The 20,531-nt window shown below is 41.5% G+C and overlaps 2 protein-coding genes across 3 annotated transcripts in view; one reads left to right on the top strand and one right to left on the bottom strand.

Moving 5' to 3' along the window:
• Nucleotides 1-20,531, bottom strand: part of Septin11 (septin 11) — a 124,440-nt gene that overhangs the window by 20,682 nt on the left and 83,227 nt on the right. The window lies entirely within an intron of this gene.
• Ccni (cyclin I) lies at nucleotides 1,215-18,946 on the top strand. Of its 2 annotated transcripts, XM_040747439.1 has the most exons (7): nucleotides 1,219-1,731; nucleotides 4,212-4,369; nucleotides 12,186-12,314; nucleotides 12,645-12,719; nucleotides 13,626-13,766; nucleotides 14,005-14,235; nucleotides 17,473-18,946. In XM_040747439.1, the coding sequence occupies exons 2-7, from the start codon at nucleotides 4,256-4,258 to the stop codon at nucleotides 17,914-17,916; spliced, it is 1,134 nt and encodes a 377-aa protein (XP_040603373.1). In that variant the 5' UTR covers nucleotides 1,219-1,731; nucleotides 4,212-4,255; the 3' UTR covers nucleotides 17,917-18,946. The 2 variants fall into 2 exon arrangements, with proteins under 2 accessions (XP_040603374.1, XP_040603373.1); XM_040747440.1 differs by lacking the exon at nucleotides 4,212-4,369 and having other exon boundaries at nucleotides 1,215-1,731.

The following is a 20,531-nucleotide window of genomic DNA, read 5'->3' as shown; positions in this document are numbered from 1 at the left end:
CCATAGCAGCCTGCAGCTTTCCATCTTGATATTTCTGCTACTGTTACTAGTTTATCCAGCCAGTAGTCAAATACCGGGAGCCATTCACACAGAGACGTAGCATAAAACAAAGGACACAAGATCCCTGCCATCTATGACCTTCTATTCTAGGGAGGGGATGGCTGTACAGTAAAACATTAGGTAAAGAATTAGGTGATTAGAGATCGTGATAGTTAGTTCAATGGCTATTCACTGTGCTTGAACTGCAAACTCTTTGTCCTGAAGCTAAGCCCAGTTTTGTAAGAACCTGGTCTACATTTTTTTCACTGATGTAAAATGAGTACTTGACTACATAAATGGCTGAGTTCCCGTCAAAGCTATCTGCTAAGAGGGCATTCTTTTCATAATTAGGACCATTATAAGACAGGCGAAATTTACCAACTGGAATAAAAAGGACTCCAAGTTCATAAAACACAAAAGGGGACCCTGAAAAGCTAGACATATTGATTGGTAACTTGAATTCCCTTGGCGTAGTGCCAAGTGTCAGTAGTGTAACTCACTGTTTTTAAGCACCCAGGATATGATCCTCTTAATTTTTCTGATTTCTAAAGTGTTTCAGAGACTCCCCATCACCCTCAAGACAGTAAAAAGGTACACGCCCAAACTCGTCAATAGGAAGGGGACAGCATAGCTTCTTATAGTGAGGTCAATAAAGAATGTCAGCTTTACACAAAAAATCATCCACCCCGTTCAAGAAATTCGCTTAGGAGCTCTAGAGGCCAGTTGGGTTGGAAAATACCAGGTTGGGCATAGGCGCTCACCCAGAAACCCCTCCCTCGGGCGAGCGCTCAGAGACGCCTTTATTTACCGAGGCGCATGCGCAGCACACTCTCCGGCCTCCGCACGCCTCCTTGGCTATCCAAGCCGCTTACGTCACCTAGCGGAAGGAGAAAGGTTCCACCGCTCTCCTACGAAAACGAGTCCGTGCACTTTTCCTTCTCTTTGTGCACACCAACCGCACTTTCTCCTTCCTCTCCAACTCCACCACTTTTCTTAGATCTTCTCAGAGGTTCAGATTTGTTAGAACTGTCTCACGCACCCGCGGGACACCGGAGGTTGTGGGGGAGAACGCGGGAGTTGTTTACAGACGCGCGAGCGGCCGAGATCAGTCCGCGAGGAGGGCGGAGCTAGGCGGCCGGCGCTTCTTGCTCGCCCCTCCCTCCCCAGCCTTCCCCGCGAGCGGACGCGCCAGCGCCTCTGCCTCGCTTTTTCTTATTTTCTCCCCCTTTTCCCCTTCCTTTTCTTTTCTTTTTTTCCCCTTCCCCCTTCCACCATTTCCCCTCGGAGGCGCTTCCCCCGGGCAGGGGCAGAGCCGGCCTCACCCCGCGCCTCTCCCCGGCCCCCGCCGCCCTATGGCGAGAGGGCGCCCCCTCCTCACCCGGGCACCAGCGGCGGCGGTCGGAGGAGCGGGACCGGCGGCGGCGGCCTCGGGCCCAGGGTCATCATGGAATTAGTTCGCTGACTGACCCTTGGGCTGCAGCCGTGCGTCCCGCCCGAGTGCCCGCGCCCGCCGGCCCGGTTCGCCCTCTTCTCCCTGCCCCGTCGGCCCGGCCCTTGGTCCCGCGCGCCCTGCCGCCGCGCGCCGAGGATCATGAGGTGGTAACGGGCCCCCGGATGACCCCGCGTCACCACTGTGAGGCCTACAGCTCTGCCGGGGAGGAGGAGGAGGAGGAGGAGGAAGAGGAGGAGAAGGTGAGGGCGGGGGCGCGGCGCGGACGCCGTGCGCGTCGCCGGACTGAGAGCTCGCGGGGGCGCGCGCCGCTCCCCTAGGACCGGTCCTTTGGCGGTCCTTATCTGGGCACCTTGGGGACGCCCCCTGTCCCCACCCCCCCGCCGCCTCTGGCAGTGCTGGGTGGGTTTCCTTTCGGCCCGGTGTTTCTGTCCCCCAGTAACTTGTAGCCACGGTGCGTTACCGACTGGGGTTCCAGTTGCAGGCTCCGCGAGCCAGGCTAATAAAGAAAGGGACACCCCCCCCCCCCGGGGCTACGGATCGTGAGGGGCCACACGAAGAAAATACACGGGGCAAAGCAGAGTGAATGCCAAGCAAATAGAGCGCACCCCGCCCCCGCCCCGCCCCGCCCCCGCGGTAATTGAGGGAGGATAAGGTTACCTAGGGCTTGGGCTGGTGGAGGAAACTAGAAAGATGAGGAAACTGAGTTGTGTGCTTCGTAAAGGACAGAAAAATGCCCTCCGTTAACCGTCTGCACCGCAGATGATTTAGGCAGAAGTTGAACATTGTGGAAAAATAGTAGAAGGTATCGGGTGGATGGATCAACTGAAGACTAGCATAGTAAAATACTTCTATTTCACTCTGGATGCGGAGCCACTGAGCATTTTCAACAGCAGCCTCCCATACCTAGCAAGTTTCTGGACAGCTAGGGCTTTGTAGCTAGGGAGGGGGTGGGAGTCAAGATTAGAAGCGAAGAGTATTTATTCTGGTCGTGTAATTCTTTAAAAACTCAACTTACCTGTGTGTGCTTGTTCATCTTTTAAATGGAATTAGGAATTCCACTGTCGTAGTGTTAAGCAAGGACTATCTAGGTTAATAAGAACAATAGCTGACAAATAACAAAGCATCCAGGGCTGTTGCTTGATAAGCACCTGATCCGTGTAAGCTGTTATTTATTGGGCATGGTGCTAAATTCTGGAGAACTGTTGGTGGTCAAGAAACTCATTAGTTGGAAAAAGCAGGTCTAGCAGAGGTGGTGGCATATTAAATGCAAAGGTAGGATTATCCACGTGCAGATAAAGGAAGGTGAGGTTGTTGCCGCACATTCCAAAAGGTGGCATTAATACATCGATAGCAAGTTTAGTGGGAGGGATTGATCTGCAGAAGACACAGCAAGTTGGAAGAACAGTGACTAGCACAGAGACTGAACGCACTGTTTTGGAGTCACCCATGACCCAGTGTTTTTCTGGTCTATGAAGTCAAGGAGGGGATTGTAGATATGAGACCCTTAAAGGCTTACATTGATAATCTCTGTTCAGAAAAGGAAGTAAGAGCCAGAAACAGATTATTAAGAGAGTTAGTATTGTGATTAATGGGAGTGTAAAAATGCTTTTCTGAGTTTTACCCATTGTTTTTGTTTTATGTATGTGGCATAAATTCTGTATCTCCTATGAATAGGAATTTTCTCTTACAGAATTACAGTACATTTTAAAATTTTAGTGAATGTAGTTTTGCTAGATACAGTCTATAACCTACTGCCAACATTGCATTTATCTATCTCTTTGATCTAGTTATGTCCTTTAAATACACCTTCCTCTCACTCAGTACAGGAGCCAGTTCAGTTCAACTGTATTTAAACTGGACCCTATTCATACTAATTCTCAGTTGATTTCTCCTTTTCATCACATTGTCCCGAAGTTAGTTAATTATTTGAAAAGCCCAGGCTGGTCTTGAACTTGCAGTGTAGCCAAGAATGACTTTGAACTTTTCATCCTCCTGTCTCTATCTCCCACGTTTACAAGTGTGCACCACCAGACCTAGTTCACAGTTTTTGGGGGGTTTGTTTATTAGGTTTAAGGAATTTTTTTTTTTAAAGACAAGGTCTTGCTGTGTAGCACAGGTCCTCAGAAGTGCAGAGATTACATGCACCACCATGTGACTTATGCTGTCCTTTAAGGTGGATGTTAAGCTAATGATTTGGGATATTTTAATATAGGCATTTTCAGGAATTAATTGCATCTTGTAAGTTTTTGATGTTTTCATTTTTCACTCATCTCAAAATATTTTCTAGATGATGATTTTTTAGTTGGTAACATGTGAACATTTGAAATCTGACTAAGGACCTCCTTAATTCAATTTTGTTACTCTTTACATGACTTAACATGGTTTAATATGATTATTAACTTGATGTGTTTAAATGATAACAAAAGTAATGGCCCTTACTTGTTTTTAGGAAGAATGTTTGGAACAACTGTTTCTAAGAATTTCTAATATAAAAATTCAGTGGTCTTAGAATTTCAGATTTAAGGTGAGGATACTTTAGATAACATTGTCGCTAACTTTAATGTATGGTATTTTAAAGAGCTATAAAATCCTATTCTGCCTCATAACATTCTTATTTTGTTTTATAAATTGCATAGTAAGTACTAACATTTATAAACCATGCATATTATACTTATTCTGTAATTAAACGATGAACGTTATTTATATTTGATTTTAATAGGTAGCCACATCAAGCTGGGTGGCAGGCAGATCCAAAGGGATATCATGAAGTTTCCAGGACCTTTGGAAAACCAGAGATTGTCTTTCCTATTGGAAAGGGCAATCTCCAGGGAAGCCCAGATGTGGAAGGTCAATGTGCCGAAAATGCCTACAACTCAGGTAATTTCTCTCTTGAGATAGATGTTTTATTAGAAATGTACTATTGGCATAATGTATATCCAGATACAGGACAACTACAACACAATTTTAAATATTTGTAATCTGGTCACAAAAAGATACAAAGTATTTATGTTGTGGCTTATAGAATCGTACAGTTAAAGTCATTGGTCAAATCTTACACTAATGTAAGTTCCAAATTGAATAATCATGGATTATATTAATGGATCACTTTCCTTGCAACATTTCTATGTTATCTCTAATATTGACTCCCTTATCAAGTAGAATTTACAAACTAAAGGATATTTAGTTTGTTAAAGTATGAATAAAATTTTTAAAGTAGTTTACAGAAAATTCTGGGACATGTGAGATAAAATCCTAACATTATTTGTATGTTTTTCTCCATACACTCTGTGGGATCCAACATAGCTTGCTAGGTCTGAGCTGTGGACCTCCACCTACTGAGCCATCCTGCTGGCCCTGATACCAAATGTATTCCTAGTAAATTGTGCAAATGTTGATCTGAATGCTACAAATATTCCTTGAGACCACACCCTTAACCAGTTACTCTTAACACCAAGTTTGCTGATGTGTGACAGGTGTTTTCTGAGGAGACACATCACAGATACAAGTCTACTTCTCCACCAAAGTCCAAACTCGGTGAACTGGAGTTACTTACAGGAATATGGGGGGGATTACTTACAAGATTACGAAAGACTCAAAGACAACTATACTGAGGCCCACCCCTGCATGGGTAGCAACTCAAAAAAACTGACAATCTGGTGCACACTGCACAGCTTTTGAGGCAACTTAACAGGATGAAGAGTGTCCTTTCCAGGTGGCTTCATTGGTCCTAAACCTTTTTCTAGGCAGCTCTAACATGCATGACTAGAATGCCTATATATTTCAGATACCAAGTGGGTTATTTTGTACAAAATGAGTTGGTAACAAGTTTTCTTTGTATAACGGTTCGGTTCCCTAGAGAAAAACCTCAAAATATACATGGGTTTTTGTTTTGAAAGCAGCAACTCCAGAAAACTTACTTTCCTTTGCCTTTAACGTCAGTTTTAAAAACACTAGAGGTGGCATGAGATTTTGCATATATTGTTCAGGAACTTGATTTTCTAATTTAACTTGAATTTCCTTCCTAAATTGCATCTGTTCTTTTAGAAAGATATCCAAGTGTATATTGGAATTCCAACATTGGGATGTTCTTTTTCCTTCTACCTGATTTTTAGCGTCAACTTAACATCAGCATTCATTATTTTGGGTAACAAACTTTTTAAACCTTGGATGCAAAATCCTTGAAGGTCTCCTGGTTTAGGCACCCACAGTGGGTGAATCAGCAGGCATTTCCGCCCTTCCTGCCCACTGGTCATGCACTGAGAGCAGAGGACCTGTGAATGATCCACGTGAGATAGTTATTGACAACCACTCTGTTTAAGCAAATTAAAAGTCTAATCCTTTTATTGATGGCTGGACCAAGAGCAGGCTGTACCTCTGAAAAGTCTCTTGGTTCCCAACTAAACTCACGGATACAGAATTTTTAAAGACAAAACCCACAAAGATCATAATATACATAAAAGTTAGATGAGGGTCAGAGTAACCATGAATGCTCTCTCCTGGCAGAGCCTAGGAATTTTTTTAGATATAACAGGTCAATTATTGCCTGGTGTTGGTGGCGCACGCCTTTAATCCCAGCACTTGGGAGGCAGAGGCAGGCGGATCTCTGTGAGTTCGAGACCATCCTGGACTACCAAGCGAGTTCCAGGACAGCCTCCGAAGCCACAGAGAAACCCTGTCTCGAAAAACCAAAAAAAAAAAAAAAAAAAAAATGCCAATTATTTTTGACTTACACCTTTTCTAGTTATTTTAGTCTAATTATTTTGGTTAATACACCTGGACCATGGTCAAGGCCATGACAATTTCATGTGCGTTGCCAAGACAGATGTGAATGTTGGGGTGAGCAGAGGCCTGAGAACTGGCCAAGCAAACACAAAAGGAGTCAGAACAGGAGGACATTAGTCAAGGCATTTCATCTGTTTAAGGACTTGCTTTAGTAATGCCAAGTAGTTCTACTTAATACTTTAACCTTAAGAGTAGGCTTGCTCTGATGGGAATAGGAGAGGATATGGGTTTAGGTTTACAAGAGCAATTGTAATTCCTGGTCATGGACTGACTGGCCTTTCTACTGTTACATGCTGGTAAAAATAGAAAAGTGCAGTATTTTAGGACTTCCTTTTATGCTGCTTGCTTCTGCTTTTACTTCTCTTTACTTGTTCCCTGCAACAGCAAGGCCTTCTCACAGTGCTTTTTTAATTTTAGCCCCACCTCTAATGTTGAGCAAAATGTGGCTAGGTAAGAAAATAATCCTGTTATATCTGTGACTTCCCTCCCTATCCCCATAGAACTCTGTACTTCTCGTGTGGTATAATTTCCTGTTGATTGACTGAATTTCCTGGGTAGTGATGTTGTGTCATTGTTTCTGACATACTGTGGTATTACTTTCTTATGATGATTTGAGTTGGGGTCTCGTATAGCCTTTGCTGGCCTCACACTTGTTTGCAGATGAGTGCTAGCCTTTAACTCCTGATCTCCTATGTCTCCCAGTGAGTGCTGGATTTTCAGGTGTGTTAACACACCCAGTTAAACTTTTAAATGTATGGTTATGGTGTCTTAAAATTTATTCAAGTAGTGGTCTATTTTGTGTTCTTGGCACTTACAGAGAAGTTCTTCTATAGAATAGTTGAAGTTTTTTATAGTTGCATTAAATGAATTTAGGGAAAAATTTAAAATAGTTGACACTTTCAGATAGTCTACATTTATTTTGCTAAAGTGATTTCCATTGCAAAGAAAGTCCTGTCACACACAAACTTTAAAATGGATTTGTTAGACCATCTAATTATAAGGTTTCAAAAACAGGATTTACGCTAAGGACAGCTGAAACACAAGGTGTGCATGAACTACTTGGCGACTAGATAGATCAGAATTACCTGAAATTTCTTAAAAATTGGAAGTTTTCAGCTGGGTGTAGTAGAGCATTCCTATAATTCCAGAACTTGGGATTTCTGAAAGTTCTAGGCCAGTAGGCTAAGAATAACACCCTATCTCAAAAGGGACAAGGATCATTTTAGTCCTTTTGAGTAGCAACAGTAACTTTATTGCTGTTGTTGTGTGGGTATGTAACACCCTTCATGTGGAGGTCATAGAACCAGTTTGTGGATTTGTTTCTGGAGTTCAGGGATCAAGCTTAGATCAATCAAGTTTGCACAGCTTGGATGCCCTTACTTAGCCACCCTGCTGACTCTAGAGTCTGTTTTAAAACTGCTTCCTACTTGTGTTTGTATGTATTAAGTTTGGAACATTTTGTTTACTGTCTCTGATAATGCAGTGGTTTTCCTCTGCTTTTTGGTCCATTCTATCTTAGAAAAGCTCTAATTTCTAATTATTACAAGCATTTTCCTAAATTGAACTTCATACCTGCTTCTAGTGAGTTTGAAGAGATAGCTCAGCCAGTAGTGTTTGCCTCCCAAGCTTGAGGAACCAAGTTTGATTACCCAGAACCCATTTCAAAATGCTGGGCTCACACTTGTAGTCTCAGCACTGGTATGGCAGAGGCAGGACAATTCCTGGAGTTCAGTGTTCAACCAACTTAATTATGAGCTCCAGGTCAGTGGGAATGTGTTTTAGAGGAGTTACACAGCATCCTTGACATCTGTGATTGTTCTCTGACTTTTAGTTTGTTTACTTAGGTTTTTGTTATTGTTGCTCCTGATAAACGTTTGATTCAACACTGAACATTCAGTTATTTAAAAAATGGTATAGACTTAGTTCTTTTTTATCTTTGTGGTGTTGGGGATCAAACCAGGATGTTCTGCTTCCCAAGCAAGTACTATGCCATAGAGGTACTTCTCTGTAGAGGGTTCAGGCTTCCCTCTGGTGGGCAAGCTGAATTGGGATTAATTGCTTTAGTCCAAGGAAGGGCTAGGCTAATTGAGGACTGGACTTGAGTTGGATGAGATTTATTTACATGTTATTAAAAGTGAACATCCAGGAAATGTTTTAAGAGGAAAATCAGTCTTAGAATTTGAACATAAAATGTCTTCCACAGACTCAGTGTATAGAAGCTTAGGCCCCCAACTGGTGGCCCCATTTTTCACAGGTGCTGGACACTTTAGGAGATGGGGCCTCACTGGGGCCAGACCTTGGTGGTATTTTGTTCCTGGCCTCTTCCTCCGTTTTTGTTTGCCTGCTTCCTCTTTCTTATCTCTCCGCCTTGCCCATTCTAGGATCCAGTCTTGTCTTAGCCTTTTTATTTACTTCTCTACCTCCTTCTTTCTCTTTCCTTCCTCCTCCAATGTCTCCACCACTAACATCTCTGAAACAGTGAGGCAGAATAAGTATTCCCTCCTTGTAAATGGTTCTGCTAGGTAACGTGGTCAAAGCTCTGAGAAAAACTAATATCATCTGCCAAGTGGTTTTTTTCCTCTTCACATTTCTGACCTACTCCCACTAGTTCCTTGGTTTTTCAAGTCTCAGATTTTTGTCTCACTCTGCAACTACTAAATGATCTACCAGTTTCCTCTTAGCTGCTTGCCTTATCTCAGAATGTTGACTTACCACTTCATGGCTTCCTCTCCAGAATCATGGTTCATACTTCAGGACCTGGTTGTCACAGCAGTACTGTAACTAAAGAACCATACCCAGTATTTTGAAATGTCTATGTGTATGTGTACAATAAAGTAAAATAGAGAAAGGAGTATTTATTTCATCTATCTAGAAGGAACGGTTAAGCATGGAAACGGAGATGGTAAGGAAGATCAGTCTAAGTACTGTTAGAGTATGAAGGTTAAGGCAGAAAGTGACATACGTTCCTTCCGTTCATCTTCTGTATGTCTGTTTTTGTTTAAAGTCAAGTGTACCAGCTAAAGATATAGTCTGCTATTTAAGATGTTATTTCTCCCTTTTGATTGTGTGTCTGACATGACTGTATAGTTAGTATTGGCCCTGTTTCTTGTGATTCCTCTCCTGTTCATTGTTCCTTTTCGTTTCCAAGAATCCCCGCCCCCCACTGCATCAAATGGTATCATTACCTACCTCTCTTGTGAATTTGTTTCTTGATGTTTATTTGGTTGACTGAATTTTTCCTTAAGTGCTCAACTTCTTATTTGGAAGAGACTACCATTACTTTCCATAGATCTTTAGGGGATAGAACTAAATTGTATTAAGTAGCACTTTGGGGCTCTGAAAATACAGGAAATTGTGGAATTAAGGACCTTGCCAACTGATAGTTAACCCAGATCCTAGCTGCAAGACTGTACTGATGTCCTCTTTCCTAGACAGTGGTGTTTTGTCAAAGGGTTAGCTATAGGTGCAGCTCTGTTGCTGGACTGCTTGTCTAACATAGGTGAAGGCCTGGGTTTAGTATTCAGCACTGCATAAACTAGGTGTGGTGGTGCACACTTGGAATCCCAGTAGTGGAAGCAGGAGAATCACAAGTTTAAAGTCATCCTTGACTCCTTAGCAAGTTTGTAGTGAGCCTGGGCTACATGAGACCCTGCCTTTTAAAGAAGAAATCTTGACTCCATTTTTCTATCAAACTGAGGGACATACATTTCTCTGCTACTCTATGCAGTAAGAACCTTCAGGCTGACAGCTTTATTCTCAAAACTACCTTATGTCCGTTTCTAGTTAGATCATGGAATTCTAGGATTGATTCTCTGGGCGATAGTCCTGGTTCTCTACCCACCTTAGTTTGTTTGCTCTTCACAAGAGCATAACTCTGTTACTGCCTTGAGTTTGCAGTCATTTCTATCCTCCATAAGGTCCATGAGCTTAATTAAACACCAAGACTTCTGTCCTTTGTAGCACAGGTGATTTCCCCACCTTGTTTTTTAAGATGGGAGTTAGTTCCCGTTTCTTCTATGAAGATTTCATTACACTCCCACACCAGCTCAGGTGTCCCCAGAGCACCATATGTAACTCTGGTTTAATACCATTTTATGGTCTGCTTGACTAGACTTAAGTTTTGAAGTGTAAACAACTTTATTTTAACTTTGTAGTGAGTTAATAAAACAGATTGTAAATCGCCTTTGTCTTACTAGTATTATTTTTTTCTCGCATTTTGATTTTTCAAGACAGGGTTTCTCTGTAACTTTAGAACATGTCCTGGAACTCTCTCTGTAAACCAGGCTGGCTTCAAACTCACAGAAATCACCTGCCTCTGCCTCCTGAGTGCTGGGATTAAGAATGTGTGCCACCACTGCCCAGCTCTTACTAGTATTTCTATTCCCCTTTGTGAAGTTGTTTGAAAGGGTGGACCAGAAGGCAGGTGTATGTTAATTCTCCACTAAAAATACCAGTTATAGCTGAGTGTAGAGCTAGATGTAAGAATTATGTAAGTGTACTACTTGATTCAGTAATGTAGAAGAATAATACTTCGTCATGTCAACGCTGACAAGAAAAGTGACAGCAAGTGGAGGAGGAGGACCACGAATGAGAGAAGTCAGCAGATGCAGTTGATGCAGTGGCAAGGACTTTAATGAGCAGAAACTCATTCCCTATAACAGGAGAGGAAGCCAAGAACAATAGAGCAATTCTAGCTAAAATTCCTACTTGAGGAGCCTCACTCTATCGAGACCGTCATTGAAGATTTTAATAGCTGTAGGGTAATTTTGTGGGTAAAAGAATTGGCTTAGATTGACAACCACCAGGAGAAGTGTTTGTACTGTGATCACTATACTGTACTTTATAAAGAAATATGGCTTAGCATACTTCAGTGCTTGGACATATATATTTTGTAGGATAATCCTTTATTGAAAACAGTTTTCCAGTTTGGGACTTCATGTGCTTACATTGTACAGTTTGTGGTATACAAGGGACTAGGGTGTATAGCTCCACTGGTAGTTTGTCTCCTTGTATGCAGCCTAGAGTCCCAGGCACTACATAAATTGGGTATGATGGTATGCCTCTGTAATCCCAGCACTTGAGAGTGGAGGCAGGTTCTGAACTGGTGAGTTTGAGACACATCTGGGCCTTGTGATTAGTCCTGGAAGGGTTATATTAATTTAGCATCAGTAGTATGTTAGTTTAGTAGTGACTGGAACTCAAAAGTAAAATAACCCCTATTATTTTAAAGTGTATTTTTAACTTTTAACACGCAAGCCTTTACTCAAAATTTCAAAATAGTATTTAGGGAAATTAAAATGATTGTTTTGCTTTTAGTGAACTAATCCTTCTGTTTGATTGGGTAGTCCATTTATATTTCCTAAGACAAGACAATGGGTAGTTCCTGACTCAGAAATAATACTAGTCTCAAGAGTTGAAAAAACTTAAAATTATCAATCAGTAGTCATTTACTTAAATTTTAAAATTAAAATGTTCTGTTTCCTGAATATCTGAACTTAGTTCAAATTGTAGATATTTGGTGAAATGAAAAGTGAATATTTTAATTAATTATCAGATAATATTAAATGTGATATAGCATATATTTCCATCTAAAGTGCAATTTTGAATGACCTTAAAATATTTTACCTTACTAGTGCATTTTCTCTTGTATTTCCTAATGTTTAAAATTTTATGACATTTACTAATTTTGTGTATGTGGATATGCATGTGCCATAGCACATGTTGGAGGGTAGAGGACAACTTGTGGAAGTGACTCTCAGTGGGTCTCAGTGATTGAACCTGGGCTGTCAAGCTTGACAGCAAGTGCCTTTACCTGCTGAGCTGTCTTGTCAGCCCTGTATTTAGAGGACTCTAAATGTACACTAATGCTGACTGGATCTTTGTATTTTTTTTTTAAATTATTCCCTTTTAGAACGTTTCTCCATCCCAGAGAGATGAAGTAATTCAATGGTTGGCTAAACTCAAATACCAGTTCAACCTTTACCCAGAAACATTTGCTCTAGCAAGCAGTCTTTTGGACAGGTTTTTAGCTACAGTAAAAGTAAGTATTATAAGATACACTCAAGTACAGCTTCTTGTGCAAGGACTTCATGTTAAACCATGGATTACTAGTGAGCATGCTGTTGTGGCAGATGTGGAGATGTCAGGAGGATAGTACTTTTTGTTTTAAAATTTTGGAAATGACTCAAGTTCAGAGCTTTCCATTTATGTAATGATTGGTATGAAAGGACAGAAGAGAAACTTACTGTTGTGCCTGGGAAGATGTAAACTGGGGGAACTGTGAGCTAAATGTATATATTTAGGTTTTAGAAACAAAACTCTCAGTTCAATATAATCACTAATTTTGCTTTTTTCCTTTTCAAAATTTTAGGCCCATCCAAAATATTTGAATTGTATTGCAATCAGCTGTTTTTTTCTAGCTGCTAAAACTGTTGAAGAAGATGAGGTAATGACTGCTTTCAAGGGTTAATCTTTATGTTTTGGTAGATTTTGCTTGGAGGGTCTTTTTCATTTGTTTTTAATGAAGCCTTCATTACTAGATGTGTAAGTACTATACTCCTAAGGGGAAAGGTTTCCCCAATAGTGTTGCAGCTCTGAGAGGAAAGGTATCCTGGCTTTGGGAGCCAAGGACTACCACAAAGTCACACTCCACAACAAACCACACAGGAGATATATTGGGAAAGGCACAGGGGGTGGCTGCCTCTACTCTAGAGAAACAGCAAAGAACTAGGCGTGAGGCAGGCTTTCTGTAATGTTTCTTAGGGAGGGGGCTCTCTGGGGTGGCCTGAAATTAGTAGGATTCTGTGGCTTAATCTTGGGGCAAGCTCAGAGATTGGTGGAATTTTGGGCCTGATCTTGGGCTTTTTTTCTCTGTAGGGCAGAGCTTGGCCACCTTTGTCTGGTCTCCAGGGACTGGACACAGCCATTAGAGTAGTCTGGGAGCAGGGCCTGGTCATTTGCGCCTCTAGGGGCTTAAAAATGAATGCTGTGTTGTAAACTACAGGTTCAGTTAAGTGTTTAGATGTGTTGTCCCTCCAAAATGCTTGCTTTAGAAGATGGACTATCTTTTTTAAAATTTATCTTTATGTGTATTAGTGTTCTGCCTGAATGTATGCATGTGTACTGCATTCCTGGTGCACACAGCTGTCAGGAGAGGGCATAGGATTCTCGGGGACTGGAGTTAGGACAGTTCTGAGTCACCATGTAGGTGCAGGGAACTGAACCCTGCTCTTCACCACTGAGCCATCTCTCCAGTTCATTTTTTTAAAATTTTTTTCTATTAGTTTACATTTTGTTTGTCAGAATAATTATTGAAGATGAGTTTGTTTCCTATTCCTTTTGCCTTGAATAGAAAATTCCAGTACTAAAAGTATTGGCGAGGGACAGCTTCTGTGGCTGTTCCACATCTGAGATTTTGAGAATGGAGAGAATTATTCTGGATAAATTGAATTGGGATCTTCACACAGCCACACCATTGGATTTCCTTCACATTGTGAGTATAGCCACATGTTTTAGTTCTTACTTGAACACTAGTACAGTGGCTGCCTGTTGATATATTTGGTATGGTTTGGGGGAAACCTATTGAAATTAGTCAAGGAAAAATTAGATTCTGAAATATCTAATCACTGAATTACAAACTTGTATAGCACCCGAGAAGTTATTTCTTTCTATGTATACTTTTAGTTATGTCCCTTAAGTAACAGTTTCATGGTTTTTCTCCCCTCCCCTAGTTCCATGCCATTGCGGTGTCAACTAGGCCTCAGTTACTTTTCAGTTTGCACAAATTGAGCCCGTCTCAACATTTGGCATTCCTGACCAAGCAACTACTCCACTGTATGACCTGCAGCCAACTTCTGCAGTTCAAAGGATCCATGCTTGCTCTGGCCATGGTTAGTCTGGAAATGGAGAAACTCATTCCTGATTGGCTTCCTCTTACAATTGAACTGCTTCAGAAAGCACAGGTAGCTGACATCTTCCCTTCTGTTCATTGCACTCTTGTTTTTCTTTACTGCGATCGAGAGGGTTGCTGTGGTTTAAAATAAAACTAAGAGGAACTGGAGATTTATTTAACTCAGTGGTAGAGAAGGCCCTGGGCTCAACCCTCAGTTTAAAATAAAAAATGAGTTTGTAACGGTTTCAAATATTAACCACCTCTGTACAATGAAAAGTTTAGATAGAGAAAATTCTATTCAGATGTAGTAAAGTAATTGTGCTGTGTGTTAGGAACTATTTAAAAGCCTTGTTTTACTCATGCCACCTGAGAGAATTCAGGTTTAGATTTGCAAGCTGGTGTCCATAGTAACTGATGAATCTTTTTCCCTTTTCTAGTGCACAGCTCTAAGAGTTACTGATTTTCTTTGTATGTGTTCTGGAACTCAAAGATATTCCTCATTTAAACGTGTCTTTTCCTTAACTGACCAGATGGGATCTTAGAAATCATATAACTCATTAATTACAGCTTCAGTTTAGGGAATTTGAGAGTTCATTAGAGTGGCATAGAACTTCTTGGCTGTGAAGGCTAAAAGGAGCCCGTGGTAGCTACCTGATATGGGTGCTGGGATTTGAACTTGAGTCCTCTGCAAGAGCAGTATGTGCTCTTATCCACAGAACCATCACCACCCCTTTTGTTTTGATAACACTCAAACCTTAAAAGTCTAGTCCAGGACTGAAGAGATGGCTGAGAGGGTGAAGTTCTTATGTGTAAGCATGAGGATTGTCCTTTGGGACCCAGCATGATGGCCACTAGTTCTGGGCGTAGTTCTTGGCCTTGCTAAGTTCACCTGTCTTGATTTAGATCAGAATGCAAGGTCTTGAGGTTCTGGTATCAGGAGCTTTACATCAGAGCATGTCAGTACCGCCGCCTCCCATGTGAAGCAAGTACTCTGCCACTGAGTTACATCCCCATTCTGCACGCAGTTTCTGTCTTCACTCTGCCCATGCTCCTTCTACAGTTGGCACACATCCTCTGGCTTGAAAGGCAAGACGCTCTTGTTTCGTCTTCCCTCTACCAGGCCCACTTGAAGATCCCTGTGCCACTGTGGGTCTCTGCGCTAGAAGGACCACATCTTTCTCTTTACTCCTTTATTGTTTATTTACATGGCTATGCTTACGTCCTCCATTTTCTGACCTATAGTGACCTACTCTGATTATCAGGTAAATTGTGTTGCAGTTTCTCCGCTAAGCAGTGGTCAAAGTAGTAGTTCTTATTTAGAACGGAAATAGAGGATTAGAGTGCACACCCTCCTACCATGCACTCTTGGTTACTCTTGAAAGGTGCCCAACATTCCCACAGGTATTTTCAGTGTTTCGTGCTGCTCACCACATGTGGGTTCTCTGGGACCTATCACATGTGTCATGCTATCCTGCTTGAAATTATTGGAAGCCCCATTCCTTATCTATTTTTATTAGTTTTAGCAGGGTCTATATCACTGAGCTCATAATTAGTTCTAGTCCATATCAAGCCAGTCACCTGAGTTCAATCCCTAAAACCCATGTAAGGTGGAAGGGGAGACCCAGACCAGACTGATGGCACAAAGTTCCTCCATGTGTAGTACACACACACACACACACACACACACATCCTTAATAGTTAGGGACTATTAAAATGTCTTACCCCATAGTGTCTTAAAAGGCTAAGTGAACAGATGTGGATGCCAGTCTTCAATTACATATTCACTTTACATTTGTATTCGTCCAGTTGATTCTCTCCTGGTTAACATAGTGAATATATATAGTGATAGAATGTGTTCTTGTAGAGCAGGATTTATTCCCTATAGTATTACAAATAGTTCTGCTGTGTATGTACTTCAGGCTGTGTTGGGGTGAGTTAAAGATGGGGAAGAAATGTCCAAAATAAGCTGAGTATGATAGGGCATACCCCTGATCCCAAAACTTGGGAGGTGGAGCAGGAGTGGTAGCCAGGCTGATCTAGAAGCAGAAAAAAAAGAACAGCAAGGGACGGTAACTTCAAATTGCTGTAAAATGTACACACACGCACAACAGGGAAAACTTGATCTCCTGTACTTTATGGCCAGGATAAGCTTCCTGGAGGGAAAAGATAACCGTTCAGGATATAGAAGCAGGTAAACAAGGGAAAGGTGAAAAGGGCCAATTTGTGTGTTAAATAGACTCCTGTTTGCAGGAGTGTAGATTGTCAGTGTGAGGTACACTGGGAAGTGAGTCTGGGAAGGAAGGTTGGTCAGATTTATACAGAGCTTTACTCCTAGAGAGTGTGGCTTACTCTGAAGGTACTGCCATGCCACCGAAGAAATGTGAGATAAAAAAAGAACGTTACAGAAGGTCACTCAGACAGGGCTCTAAGTTAAAATTAAAGCAGAGGTCCTTCCATTGCACTCAATAACATCGGTATAAAGCAGTGGCTCTCAACCTCCCTATTGCTGAGATTCTTTAATACAGTTCCTCAGGTCGTGACCCCCAACCATGAAATTATTTTCATTGCTACTTCATAATTGTAATTTTACTGCTGTTATGAATTACAATATAAACATCTGTTTTCCAGTGGTCTTATGCAATCCCTATGAAAGGGTCATTTGGCCTCTAGGGTGTCAGGACCCACAGGCTGAGAAGGGATGACTATGACTTATGCCTAATTGAGTCTTGTAGTCACCAGATGCAAACCTGGATGATTGTGATTGCATGCTTTAACCGTGAGGGCATGTTGAGACAGAAACGTGACCATGGAGATTGGGGTGTTCAAAAAGTTGAGGGGGTCAAGTGTTTGTTTAACTACGTAGTGTTGTTAGTAAGTTCTTACTATCTTCTACAATAATAGGATTTGCTTAACATTTCCAGTTGTTTTAAAACAATACTTACATATTTTAGCTAACTTCCCATCACCCCTAGTTTAATGATTTCCATTGCTTTTAAATCTTCTTTAAATTGTTGACTACCATGTGCCTGTTTTCAGGAGAGTTCAGTAAAGGCCTTGTAGACAGACATTGCTAATACAGCAGTGAACAAAGAATGTTTGTGTCCATGTAAGTGCAGATTTATGTTCGAAGCATGGACATGAACATACTTCAGAAGACTGCTCTGTAGTGGAACAATCAGTGAGTGAGGTGGAGGCTGTGGGGGGAAAGAAAGCTGAAGGGAGAGCAGGCCCAGGATGGACAGTGGCTAGTAAGAGTAACAGTGGGCTCTGAATTCATGATCCATGTCGTTTTCTTTTCCTGCTCCAGATGGACAGCTCCCAGTTGATCCACTGTCGGGAGCTAGCGGCACATCACCTTTCTGCTCTGCAGTCTTCCCTGCCTCTAAATTCCGTTTATGTCTACCGTCCCCTCAAGCACACCCTGGTGACCTGCGATAGAGGAGTGTTCAAATTACATCCCTCCTCTGTCGCAGGCCCAGATTTCTCCAAGGACAACAGCAAGCCAGAAGTGCCAGTCAGAAGTACAACAGCCTTCTACCATCATCTGCCGGCTGCTGGTGGCTGCAAGCATACCTCTGCCAAACGCAAAGTGGAGGAAATGGAAGTGGATGACTTCTACGATGGGATCAAGCGGCTCTACAATGAAGATAGTGCTTCAGAGAATGTGGGTTCTGTGTGTGGCACTGACTTATCAAGGCAAGAGGGCCACGCTTCTCCCTGTCCACCTTTGCAGCCTGTCTCAGTCATGTAGTAGAGTCAGGTGTTATCTTCCCGTGCACACTAGGGCTGACTACTCGGAAGTGAGACTAGAAAACCAGGAGAGGCTGTAGAGAAGAGAAGGGCATTTGGTTTGTCAGACTGCATGAAGTGAGCCAGGAAAATAGAAAACACCCTTCTTCCTTTGTGCGGCTACTTATAATTCAACCTTATTTAATATAAACGCATATATTTATAAACTCAAGATCCAAGATATATTTTACAAGATTTCTTTGTATTATGTCAGTTCCACTTTTTTCTTTGTTAAAATAATAGTTTGCCCCATGTCCAAAAAATAATAATAAAATAAAAATCAGTGTTTAGGGGGGAAAGTTGCAAAAATTCATAGCTAGAAACCTTGTTCCCAGTGACCTCATTTCTCTCTCCTTTTCTTGCCTCTCTGTTAGATGCTTAGTAAGTTTTGTGCTTGTTGATATATGTGTTCTTACTTTAGTTTTAAAAGCAATTCAGTAAACAAGTTATTTTTATGTGGCAGCCATGTTTAGTCCATGACTCAAGTTCATTAGTTTGAAATGGGCACTTTGAAGCAATCTATCCCCATGAATCAGCGGTAATAGAAAAAGTTCTCTTATTTTGTATGTTTCATTTCAGTTCTAGTTTATCTTATATCTTAAAAGTGGTATGTAATTAGGACATTTGAGCATTTTTGACATTTGTTATAAAGAATTTCTTATAAAGTTAACATATCCCGGTGCTCACTAAAGAAACATGTATGTAACATATACTTAGGTTTTTGTAACTGATCTGATTTCATTCATTTACAATCACTAGGAGCAACTGTCTAGATACTGGGGCAACCTTGATTTGGGTCTGTAACTTAAAATTGAGTTCAGTACCCTAGCTTTATAGTAAGCTGTTAGGATGGTCTTGGTAACAAGTTATTCCCCTTGTTTTTCTGAGTGACTTCTGGGCCCTGAGCTCCTTTTGCAGTCTGAAGAAGGCACTGCAGTCAGAACCATGTACTGGTGGTAAAGCCTCTGGTAGCAATAAAACGTTGTCCTTAACCTTGGTTTCTGTTGGTTTTTTTGTTGGTTGGTTGGTTTTGCTTTTGAGAAGGTGTGGTTTCTGACTTCTTGGGCACTTCATTTCCAACTAAGGAAAGCAGTAGGAAACCTGAAAATAACTTTTCTTGGCCATACTGTAAAAGGTGAAGGGTGCTGAATGTGAATGGTTTACACATTTAGGATCTCTCTTTAGTATTTCCTTCCTGGTGGGCTGGAACCTACCTTACAGTTAACAACTGTTTAATGGAATTGCCTATAAGGCAATATGTAGTATTTTTGGCTTATTTTAAGTTTAGCAGAGGCAGAGTATCTTCAGGCCAACATCTGACTTTTTAAAAACCTTTAACTGCTTATTTTATATGATCTTAAAAATCCAGTTGGGGGAAGCATAAGGGTAAAAGTTAGAAAACATGTAAAAAATGTTTTGTGTGCAAGGGATTGTTGTACAGAGAGGTTTTTGTAAAATCAATTCTCAATTCTGAATTATGAGATCTCCAGGTTTGTATGGTATGAATGGGATCCCCCCTACACACACACACACTCAGATGGGTGGGTTAAAACTTGAGTCTAAGAGTCTGCATATCTCATCTGTAATCCAGAAGCTACAAGCTGCAAGAGTGGGAGACAGTAGGACTGTAGCTGCTTGATCTTCAAGTTTCCTAATGCAGATGGTGAACATGTTGGCATGCATCTGCGATACTGGCTACTAAAGTGGCTGAAACAAGAGCATCTTAAAAACCAGTAGAGCGAGCTTGGAGAATCTTTTCCATAGGACACACTGAAACAAGTTGACTCGGTTTGGTTCAGTAGTAATATTTGAGAGCCATTTTCCTTTCAGCTAAACCTAGTGAATATCCAGAGCCCCAGTCATCCCTCAAAACCCACTCTTAGATCTTCAGGCTGAGACCAAATGCAAACACTAGAATTTCGGTGAAGAATATTCCTGCTGTTTACCCATTCGCCCTCAGCTACTCAGCTTACTTCTTGGCATTGCATTGCAAACTACCAGAGTTTGGAAGCTTGGGTGAGGGTTATGTGTTGTAATTATTGCCTCCTAGTGGTTAAAAGGTGCATCATCCTGGAATCCTCCAGAAAGGAGGTCAAAGGATGGGCATGGTAACTAATGTCTGTAATCCCTAGAAAAAGTAGGACCATGATGTAGTATTTGCAGGTTGAAACTAGAAGTTATTTGCTGCATCATGGTTATTGGTGGAGAGTGGAATGCTTTCTCTACAAGAGTAAGGGGAGCTGGTCCATACCCCGACTGAAAGTCACAGGTTTTATTAGCGTTCCTGACACCATAGTTGGCTCTGAGGGAAACTGGCAAGAAGCTATAGGTTCCCACTTTACTGTTTGTCTGCTGTACTTCAAGCTGTACTTCACTGCCCAAAGCAAATGATGGCTTCTCTCCTTTGAGAAGAAAATGTGTTCAAATTGTTGATGTGCCTGCAACATGATCTCCAGGGAAAAGGGAAGGTCCTGGCCAAATGTTCTCACCATCCTGAGAGGCAAACATCCTTACATCACAAGTTGAGGGTTGAAGGATGTTTTTTTGAATGAAGTTATCTTCGAAGTATCTCAAGTC

This window comes from Mesocricetus auratus, unplaced genomic scaffold (genome assembly GCF_017639785.1).
Source record: "Mesocricetus auratus isolate SY011 unplaced genomic scaffold, BCM_Maur_2.0 Super-Scaffold_100006, whole genome shotgun sequence".
In the NCBI taxonomy this organism is placed as follows: domain Eukaryota; kingdom Metazoa; phylum Chordata; class Mammalia; order Rodentia; family Cricetidae; genus Mesocricetus; species Mesocricetus auratus.
This window is presented reverse-complemented; position numbering and strand designations above follow the sequence as displayed.